The sequence below is a fragment of the Cynoglossus semilaevis genome, chromosome 6, assembly GCF_000523025.1.
Source record: "Cynoglossus semilaevis isolate Cse_v1.0 chromosome 6, Cse_v1.0, whole genome shotgun sequence".
NCBI lineage: Eukaryota > Metazoa > Chordata > Actinopteri > Pleuronectiformes > Cynoglossidae > Cynoglossus > Cynoglossus semilaevis.
In genome coordinates, this window is record NC_024312.1 from 10,383,078 (window position 1) to 10,394,267 (window position 11,190).

The 11,190-nt window shown below is 39.2% G+C and overlaps 1 protein-coding gene across 1 annotated transcript in view; it reads right to left on the reverse strand.

The window, feature by feature from the left end:
- Positions 1–83: 83 nt before the first annotated feature.
- Positions 84–11,190, reverse strand: part of LOC103380101 (voltage-dependent calcium channel subunit alpha-2/delta-1) — a 45,898-nt gene continuing 34,791 nt past the window's right edge. Inside the window, exons 27-38 of the mRNA XM_025056441.1 lie at positions 10,944–11,047; positions 10,301–10,390; positions 10,150–10,217; positions 10,028–10,066; positions 9,846–9,917; positions 9,135–9,287; positions 8,829–8,881; positions 7,598–7,653; positions 7,350–7,479; positions 5,273–5,385; positions 4,485–4,567; positions 84–1,486 (exon numbers count right to left, since the gene is read on the reverse strand). Of these exons, the coding sequence (XP_024912209.1) occupies positions 1,376–1,486; positions 4,485–4,567; positions 5,273–5,385; positions 7,350–7,479; positions 7,598–7,653; positions 8,829–8,881; positions 9,135–9,287; positions 9,846–9,917; positions 10,028–10,066; positions 10,150–10,217; positions 10,301–10,390; positions 10,944–11,047 (1,072 nt within the window). The 3' untranslated portion in view covers positions 84–1,375. The remainder of the gene's footprint in view (positions 1,487–4,484; positions 4,568–5,272; positions 5,386–7,349; positions 7,480–7,597; positions 7,654–8,828; positions 8,882–9,134; positions 9,288–9,845; positions 9,918–10,027; positions 10,067–10,149; positions 10,218–10,300; positions 10,391–10,943; positions 11,048–11,190) is intronic.

Genomic DNA, 11,190 nt, shown 5'->3' on the forward strand with positions numbered 1-11,190 from the left:
GTCGGGTTTGGGGTTGGCTCCGCTTAGGGGGGCAAAGCTGGAGAGACCTGGCAGACCCAAACGTGAGGGTCTGTTGGGAACGTCTGGCGGAATCCCCTGTGAGGGGGGCCTTCAACTCCCACCTCCGGGAGAGCTTTGAACAGGTCCCGAGGGAGGCTGGAGACATCGAGTCTGAGTGGACTATGTTCTCCACTTCCATTGTTGGCGCAGCTGTCCAAAGCTGTGGCCTTAAGGTCTCCGGTCCCTGTCATGGCGACAATCCCCGAACCCGGTGGTGGACATTGGAGGTAAGGGAAGTCGTCAAGCAAGCAAGAAGGAGTCCTACCGAGCCTGGTTGGTCTGTGGGACTCCTGAGGCAGCCGACGGGTACAGACAGGCCAAGCGGACGGCGGCTCGGGTAGTCACGGAAGCAAAAACTCGGGTCTGGGAAAGTTTGGGGAGGCCATGGAGGACGACTACCGGTTGGCCTTGTGGTGGTTTGTACAGATAAATAAATAAATACTACCAGGCCTATATCGGTATCGATTGATATCAGAATTGGAAATTAAGTGTTTGGACAATATCGGCATATCGTATGTTGGCAAAAAGTTAATATCGGACATCCCTGGTTGAAATTCAAGACAACCAAATTTTTATACTGTGACAAATTTCACATAGGATTCAAATAGATAGTGGGTTTCCTGAAAGCCACTAATAAGGTGAAGCATTAAGAATTCTAGCTAAAAACAAATGTAATCACATCAACGACACACTGGGAACGAATCAAAATGAAGGTCAACTGTGGTACAGTTCATGGTGGTGAACACAGAGCTTTGGTGTCAAAACATTGGTTGGTTTCTTTAGCTTTGTGCTGCGCACATGCCGCTATGACAACTGGTAACGAAATACTTGCTGATTTACCACTTAAAACCATACACGGTAGTTAAGTACAGGACATTAAAAAAAAAAAAAAACATATATATAAGAAGCAATCAACAATACTTACAACTACACATATCAATGCTGTCAGTGAGCATACAGTCTTTGAATTCAGTTGGCATAGTGGGGCATCGCCTTAATCTCCACTTTTTAAATCAGAAAACAAAATGTGGCAGAATTAAAGGGTTTGATTAGCTCTTAACTCTTGCACCATAAGAGAGTATTGAGGAATACATACAGTATGTCTCTATATGTTAAAAAATATGTGCAGCTGAGTAAAGTCACTTTGTCTGTAGGTGTAAAAATATAGATGAGGAAAAAAATTTAGAAAAAAAAAAAAAGTCCTGTTAAAAAAAACTGCATATATCCTGGATGACATGATCAAGGTTATCTTTCCAGTTAAGGAAGGAGATCTTGACTTGTTTGTGTGTGTAAGTGTGTGTGTGTGTGTTTGAGGTCATAATTGTTGTAAAGTTATGATAGGCCAAAGAAGCAGCATTTGAATCCCAAACATTGTCCAAATATATGGCCTTAAGCCGTCTCCTCCTCCACAATCAGAATCATCCTCCTGTTGAACAATGAAATTGTTAATACATTATATTGTAACATTTGACATACAGTACATCAGTGATCATCAACTGGCCAAATCCAGCATTCCTATCCATCCAGTCCAGCCTGTGTCTGGATTCCAATAACAAAAAAAACAAAAAAAAAACCCAAACGAGCAATTTATTATGTTATATTTATTATATAGTGCGCACTGCTCGAACATTCTCAGCACACAAAAAAATCTGTGCAGTGCATAAAATCTAAATTCAACATAAATTGTGTTGTAAGTATTATCTCTATTAAGTATTGATCTGAAAAAATAACATAATGATGCATCTCACTGAGTGACAGGTGTCCAGCCAATGATACAAGATGGTTCACTTACGCTACGCAGCCAATTGACAGTGCTTGCATATGTGCCCTGCGTAAATGACGTAAATGCTAACGAACGGGCAGCGACACGTCCACTCACCAAGTCAAAGTAAAAAAAGAATTGCGGTTCTTTTGAGATGGTATGGCTATCGGAGTATGTGCAAACAGAAGAACAAGTAGTAAAACTGGGTGAGATTTTTTTTTTTGAGTAAGAAGTCGGCTTTGAAAAAGTAGTTTGTCATCAACAGATGTGAAAAATAAGGTAACATTTAAGTTTATATTTTTGCATACAAAGTTTTACAGGAATCTACACTGTATCACAAGCTACAGCACACGTCGTTGTGCAAAATGTGAATGGGTTCTAATGTGTACAAGTGAGTGTTATGTCAGGTACATATGTCTCACTTCCTCTAGAGCAAGACCCCTCAGCCAGACCACAACTGGACTTCACCTAGGCCAAATACAGGACGCTCACATATAACATACTACACACCTGATGAACAACAAGATTTTTGTCTTGTTCATTTTAATGGAAAGTGCTGCCTTAATTTAATTCTTTTAATAATCCATGTAACTTGATAAGATCCAGGTTTTGAACGAAAAGTGTGATACTGGTGTGTGGCCACTTGTGTCTATGCCCCAAAACATGAAAAATTAGAGGGAACATTGGTGTCCAGCCCCAGTGGGTGACCCCTGCTGTTCGTATTTAAAATCAGAAATGTTGGGCTAGTATTGTTACTGTGTGTGAAGTAGGGCTGCTTGATTATGGCCTATATGCCCCAAAACATGAAAGATTAGAGGGAACATTGGTGTCCAGCCCCAGTGGGTGACCCCTGCTGTATTTAAAATCAGAAATGTCGGGCTAGTATTGTTACTGTGAGTGAAGTAGGGCTGCTTGATTATGGCCTTTCCAAAAAAAAAAATAAAAAAATAAAGGGGCAGTAGTGGCTTAGTGGTTAAGGAAGCGGACTTGGGTCAGGAAAGCATCAGGTTCAAGTCCATCAGCTGCCAAGTTACCAGCTGCCAAGATTCTTATTGAAATCATGGCTATTCATCAAAACGATTATCATTACCATTGATCTGAAAATTTGATTTGATCAAACTTTACACTGTATTGAACGTGTGACAAAGAAAATAAACTAAGATAAACTGAAAAAAATATATATAAATATGCAGCGCACAGCTGTAGTGTGTACTGTTGCATTGCAATCACACAATTGGCACAATAATTGTTTTATTTTGATGGTCTTGTTTTCAAGGTCGAGGGAAGCCATCGTAATATAACTCAAATTTTGGATTATTCACCCAGCTCTAGTTTGAAGTGAAAATAAGTTACAGCTTACTTGCTTTTTTTTTGGTAGGGGATGCAAAAATCTTCTTATGAACCAAAGGGGGGCCCAGCAGAGGAAGTTTGGAAACCACTGTCTAAGTCAGGCATGGGCAAACTAAGGTCCGGGGGCCAGATGTGGCCCATTCACCTTTTTAATCTGGCCGACCAAACTTTTCCAAATTATATATCTAATTTTATTATCATTATACTTCTGCCTTTTCCCTGCAATACCCACATTTCCCCAATAGATGGTGTAGAAAATGATAAAAGCATTTTAGCCTTTATGCATGACTTTTACATGTCATTTATTTTAGTTCACACGGATGCTCCATCTATCTGCTCCTGACCCGGCCCCCCTGTTCAATTTACGTGAGTCAAAAAGTATGCCCACGACTGGGCTAAATAAATACAACTGGTATTTGTGTTGAAAGCTGAGTCAAAAAGTTTGCCCACGACTGGGCTAAGTAAATACAACTGGTATTTGTGTTGAAAGAATTTTTAACTGTTAAATGGAATAAACATTTAAGGGTTTTTACTTGTTGTTTAGTTTGAAAGGATGCACTTTGTGAACCGAACGGATGTTAACATCTACACAGGAAGATAATCTAGTATAGGATTATTTTCCAAGTACCATTGGAGTTACATTTGTTTTATATCATACATGCAAGGAACATCTGCCAAACAAAACTGCAGGAAGCAGCCCTACTTTCATCTGTCCACCTACTTCCTCAATACTTCCTGGCCTTTCTGCTTGCTCTTCTCCACATAATGTAAACATGTAAGAGAAGAGACTTTGGTCCTATCATGTATTTGTGATATATGAGATGACAGCACAATAAAAGGCAGTCCTTTTCAAACAAGTAGAAATTCATTATACAAAATGACTTAGAGCATTTCTCCATGTTCCTTTGTTTATTAGGTCACTTTAAACAAGAACTACTTTATGAGGCATAGTTTTACTTTGTAAATGGAAACATACGGATTTCATGAAAACATTAACAAAATAATTGACCAATAATGAAAAACTGAAGTTTGTAAGAGTCACTAAAGAGACTGATTGTAGTTCTTTGGGTGGCAGATTAAAAAATAGATTAAAATAATTAAACCAACATTCAAAGAGACAACAAATATGTTGAAAGGTCAAGGACACTAAAATGAATTATTGATAAGAAGAGTGGCAGACAAACAAGCATGCCAAGCTTTTTATCTTTCTAGCTCGAAAGCCTAGCACTGAGTAAAACCAGGCAGAAATTAGTAAAAGCCGACCTCCATCATTTCCTGTTAGAAAAAAGCCACATGTGTGGATGTTACTTACGTCTTCATTGTTGTCAAAACACACATCCGGCCCTTTGCGGTATCTAGGGTTCCGAGCCAGCTCACAAGGATCTGGACCTTCAGCTGCAGAATTGCTCTTAAGAAATGTTTTCATGAAAACCATGCTGCAAACTTTTCACCATAACCATTTGATTAGACTCACAGATTTACGTACATGCAGCCAATGATTACAGACTAATGCATTTCCTGATCTTTGTTGTTCTGATTAAAGTTTAAAAGAAATCTCTAAAGGGAGGCACTCTTATACTGTACAATCTAAAAAAATACATACTGAATGCCTTTGATCATCAAAGGCATTCAGTATGTATTTTTTTAGATTTTTGTCAAAAGTTTCAAGTGCATTAGTGTCCCCGACCGTCACCACTGAAGGACACTGCTGTGGCTGCATGGTGACCTCTGATGGTAACACCTTCAAAGTTACAAAGTCAGGAAGTGACACTTGAAGAACATCTGTAAAAGTGATTCCGAACACGCATAAACACACGCCTATTGTCCTCACACACACACATCCCTGCCCTCAACCCTAATTCAAGTTGATGGCAGCACACTGGCCAAATAAACGCAATTGAAGAAATTGAAGCTGTTAGTAACTGGAGACGCAGTCATATGGTGTTCATCTGCTGTACTGTTCACCGTTTGACATTTAGGAACAAATCTACTGAAAAATCCACGTGTGTGCTCTTATGATAGATTAACATATTTTTTGACAAGCAGCCACGGGAACAAGAATGAAGACAAAGAAGAGAGGAAGTTGAGTGAAAAGGATACAAGGTTGCTCTGCTTGTCTCAGGGGTCTGGGGTCACATGACAAACATGTTGCTTTGGCATCAGTGATCAGGAACACCAGATTTGTGCTTGGCAGCTTCTCTGCACGATACATCCTAAGGAGTCATACACATCATTTACAGAAACATGCACCAATACTAGAAAATTAAAAGTTAGTAACAAAAACAATTTAGGGTTGTCCTAATACCATTTGCAGTAATATAAAATGAGTACAGTATGAGTACTGTATGAGTACTGTATTTTCCGGACTATAAGTTGCTCCGGAGTATAAGTCGCACCAGTGCCCTTTAGCGGCTGTCAGTGTGAAAATAAGGAACTTATGCGAAATTATATATTATTATATATTATAGAGTGGCGCTTTGGCCCAGAGGCAATGTCTCTGTCATTGGGGTGAAACCCCAGGGTTCACCTCCTGGGCAAGTTCGAATCCCGGTTAGGGTGGTTGGTACTTTCCAGTGGGCTCACCACCTGCAGGAAGGTTTAGGTATGGTGCAATGTGATTTGGGCGGAGACTGCTGCGCCCGCAACCCGGTAACGGATAAGCGGATGAAAATGTATGGATGGATGGATGGGATATATTATAGAGAAAGATAGATATATTATATAGAAATTATATGTTTAATATATGAGTCGCACCTGAGTATAAGTCGCAAACCCAGCCTGAGGATGAAAAAAAATTGATAGTGTAGCAGATTGAAAGGGCTACAATTTTTTTGTGAAGTTTTGACCAACATCAGACCATTCCAGAGTATCGGATGAAGCCATCCTTAATATCTATACAAGCTAAGGTACCAGCGCACCCCTAGTACTGACACATACACATGGGAGTGCACCAGCATTTAAATTACTTCAACAGTACATAGACATTACTAACAAGAATACAGTAGTAGTTCAATTGTAAGAGGGATGGATTGGGTTAGAACTTGACAAGAGCAAATGAAAAGCTACACAAACTTGTTGTACATTCAGTACATACATTTTTGTTAGGGTTAGTTGTTAGGCAACTGGACATGAACTTTCTAAAAGAAGATCTTTCACCTCTCATCCAAGAGGCTTCTTTGTTATGTGAAACTGAGGTGAATCTTTTGGGTATTATTCCTAAAAGTGCTTTGTATGTGGGTAATGAGGTTGTGTCTGAGTCCACCTCCTCTGTTGAGTGATGGTTTTCCCAGGTTGACAAAAAATGGCTTCTTTTACCCCTCTCTCAAACTATCTGTCTTCCCTGGCCAAAATGTGCACATTTTTGTCCTTAAAGGAGTGTGTATTGAACAGCTGAGTCCTGTCCTGAGGAGTTGGCCCTCCTGTGTTGGGCCATGCGCCTGTGTAGCGGTTGTTTGGTCTCCCCCAAAGTACAGGTTCGTGAACTCCTCACTGCATTGAACGGCATAAACCATATTTTCCAGCTTGTTTCTTGGAGTCTTGTCTTAGGGATGAATCCGTTTTTTTTCCATTATCTAACACTTATTCCTTAGCAGGGTTGCACATTTATACTGTACCAATAGTAAACTAAGTGTTAAATAGACCTAATCTCCTAATGAGCAAGTTTTAGATCTGTGGAAGTAAAACAAGGAACCCAGAAAAACCCCAGAACACAGTGAGAACATACATTTTTGTTGTAACGTGTGCTATTACTTTAGGCTTCCATTAAATATGTTCCCCATGGAATATTGCAGAGACATACAGAATACACACCAGGTGTTTGCAATCATTTCTGTTTCTGTGTCTGTAGTTATTAAACTACAACACAAATGCAAACTTGACACCAAATTGATACCACAGGAGAACTGTGAAGGTAATCTGTGCCTGTTTAAAAAGGATTACAGTAGAAAGCAGCTGCCTGAGATCAGGCTATTGTGCCTGTTTAAAAAGGATTAGAAAGCAGCTGCCTGAGATCAGGCTATTCCTACAGATAATAAGCAGAAGAATGTCCAAGAGGAAGATCTAAAGGGTGGGCATGTCAACTGAAGTAGGAGCAAGTACTACATACACAAACACACACATATATATATATATTGTGTTATGTGTGTGTGTACGTGTTTGTGTATAGGGTGAAACTAACCTGGAACAATTTCCACAGTCCAAAACTCCAGAGTAGGATCTTTCATCATTGTCAAAGAAGTACTGAGTCTGCTCTGTGATACAGCTTTCCTTAAACATGGCATCTGCAATTTCGTCATCTGCTGACTCAGCTGAAAACAATTGATTTTTAAACAGAGATTAGTCTGGTCTCTGCACAGTTATTTCCACTGCTTGCATCAAGAGTATGGCAAATCTTCACACTTTAGACTGTCACCTTTTGTTGCTTACCTGTTTTTAGAAGGTTGGGAAAAATCAAACAATAGAAAACCTGCCGCAGTATTGTCCTAGGTACAGAAAATGAAAAACATTATCCCAGCTGAGTCATATATGAGTCAAAAGGTTCTTTCAAAGCCTCTTTACATTCAGTAACCGGACACTGCACACAAGCACTGACACATACTTTGATGGATATGCCCCAAGACAATGACATCACCAGCCTCAGTCAGTTCATGATGCTAAGATGCAGCTGGTCATACACAGAGATATAAAGCAAATAATGTGAACCTAAAAGCCTGCGTTTTACAGAGACAAAAACAGATTCAATGTTTAAAAAAAAATTATATATATATATATATATATATTTAAACTACTACTGTGAGGAGGAAATACTATTGTTAAAAAAAAAGGCTAGTGGACTTGAACCTTCCATGATCATGTTTGATCATATCATACAGTGAAATAAATGTGTGCTTTTTTGCAAGTCTATACATGTCTATGAAGATTCTCAGTCATCCAGGTCATGGTCAAGGTTGAAAGGGTTAGTTGTTTGGCAACTGGACATGAACTTTCTAAAAGGAGATCTTTCACCTCTCATCCAAGAGGCTTCTTTGTTATGTGAAACTGAGGTGAATCTTTTGGGTATTATTCCTAAAAGTGCTTTGTATGTGGGTGATGAGGTTGTGTCTGAGTCCACCTCCTCTGTTAATGTGCACATTGTTGTCCTTAAAGGAGTGTGTATGTGAACAGCTGAGTCCTGTCCTGAGGAGTTGGCCCTCCTGTGTTGGGCCTGTGTTTTGGTCTCCCCAAAAGTACAGGTCCGTGAACTCCTCACTGCATTGAACGGCATAAACTACATTTTCCAGCTTGTTTCTTGAAGTTTTGTCTTAGGGATGAATCCGTTTTTTTCCCCCATTATCTAACACTTATTCCTTAGCAGGGTTGCACATTTATACTGTACCAATAGTAAACTAAGTGTTAAATAGACCTAATCTCCTAATGAGCAAGTTTTAGATCTGTGGAAGTAAAACAAGGAACCCAGAAAAAACCCCAGAACACAGTGAGAACACTGTAAACTCCGTATAGTAAGACCGAAGTCTTACTTTCACACTGCATTGCCTCTTCAGTGCGTCTGCAATCTTGGTTGCAAATGCATCCCTGTTAGACTTTTCTGTTAGAGATCGCACACCCATCAAGGACTCTAAGGCACACAAATACACCACAATAGAAACTGGTAACTCACCAGGCTGCAGTAGAGGCCCACCAGCCAATACTAAGCATGTCTGAAATGGAAGGCTGGAGAGAGAAAAAAATATAAATAAATTCAGTTATTTCATTCTAAAAAAAAATAACACCAAATGTAAAGGTATACAAAGCCTCCAGTCACTAGGTGGCAGGGACTCATACAGTGGTTTGTACAGATAAAAATATACATTCTCAATAGTATTTCAATGACAAAAATGATTGAGAACCACTGCATTGAAACAAAATATACGATGTAACCGGGTAACAAGGTGGGTTTCTTTACTATATCATAAACGTGACTGACCACATAGACACCGCGAGGTCCTGCTGCAGCCTTCCCATCTTTCTCTGGGTCGCAGACAGATTGGTAGTCATAGGTCTTGTTAAATGAGAACAGCGAAGAGTTGACCAGGTTGATCATCAGCACCGGATCAACCTCTCCAAAGAACTGACCTATCTGCATGAATTGATGCAAAAAAAACAAAACAAAAAAAAAACAGAAGAATAATATCTATTCTATATACAGAAAGGCACCTATGAAATAATATGTATTATTATTATTATTATTATATACATGCCTTAGAGAGAGAGTGGGATATACTTTAGTATCCATTGTCATAATTTAATTCAATAATGGAGAGTGACCTTATAGAGAGAGTGGGATATACTTTAGTACCCATTATCATAATTTAATTCAATAATGGAGAGTGCAATGACAATCTATTAAGCTACCACTACTACTGCTACTACTATTACTACTACTCCACTACTACTAACCCACTAATCTACTAGTATCCACTGTTCAGGTTTTTTCCCTATTCTCTGATGGTGTGCTGCTAGTCTTGTTTGTATTGTGATTGTACTGCTGCCGGAGCCTCGATTTTCCGAACGAAACTCCCAAATGATTAATTAAGTCGATGATTAAGTCTCATCTATCTCTATCTATAAGTTTTTAGTTAATTTATATAGTTTTAGGATGGTAAATGTCGATAATGCCAACAAACAAGTGACTCACCAGGTCGATGTACTCATCTTGATTTGACATTAGCAGAAAGCCTCCGTCATCAAGAATCACACAGTCCACGTGCTACATAGTCGAACAGACAGTGTTGAACAAATATTTAGCAAACATAGCCTCTGTGTTTAAAAAACAAACAAAAAAAACATATAGGGAGGAGATGGATTTTTTTTTTGTACCTTGTCATTTCTAAGACAGCCACAGATTTCATCCTTGCACTGAGTATAAGAAGTGAAACATAAAGGTGAAAAAAAAAATCAAGATAGTCAATAAACTGATTCTCTTCATGAACGGCACGTACTTTGAGTTTGAGTGTAGCGTTGATAAAAGAATTCATCCAGAATGAGATATTCAGTTTCACTCCAACCACTGCAAAGCAGAAACAAAAATAACTTCTATGAATGGACATTGCGTTGCATTGTCAAGCATCAACACATCTTTGTCTCACCAACCTGCTGGTTTGATTGTGACTTGGTCAATCGTGATGTCCACTGCTTTGCTAACTAAAATACCCATGTCGGGAACGCACTCTCTGTCTTCGGCTGCAAATTGAGAAGAAACACAGGAGGCAAGGGTAAATGTTGGATAGCAGTATCACTCCTTCTTTTTTTCCCCTTTATTTATGTGTTAGCTGATGAGAAAATGTTAACAATAGTAGCCATTATTCATTGTACAGGACCAGTTACCATCACCTATGCCAGCAGAGAGCAGTCAATGCAGCTCATACATGAGTTAAGCCAGTGGAGTGTAGCTAAAAGCATGGCTACATTGCACTGACATTAAACTGCACAGGTGTGTGTTATAGGGATCAGTGAAACAAGCAGGAAATATAGGTGACACGAAAAGCAAAGAGGGAGGGGAGAGGGAGGGGGAGAGGAGAGCTACAAACACACTGGGATCAAGTAAAGGATTGAAGTGATATCAGAAGCCTGAGCGTGCGATCTCTGCCAGTAGGGTTGGGATAACATCCAAAGTCAGAAAGCAGGGATGGCTTAGTACCAGAACCCATAAAAAAAAAAAAAAACTCTTCTGCACAAATTCATACCAGCAAATGTAAAAAAAAAACCATGCATTTATTACTTTGTAAAAACTCACAATTGAAAGAAGGAGCAGTAAAAATGTACATTTCATTGTCCAGGCTCCTCTTGTAGAAGCTGGATTCATATGTCTCAGGATTCTCGTTCCATTCTTCTCCAGCACTGCAAATATAAGGTAGAACCAAGTTACACAAAGTTGCTATAGTCAAATAATTTGATTTATTTAGACAATTATTAGGAAAGAAACAACATAAAAAATCACAGTTTCCACATTATATATGACCACTATAAATAATGCTTTATAG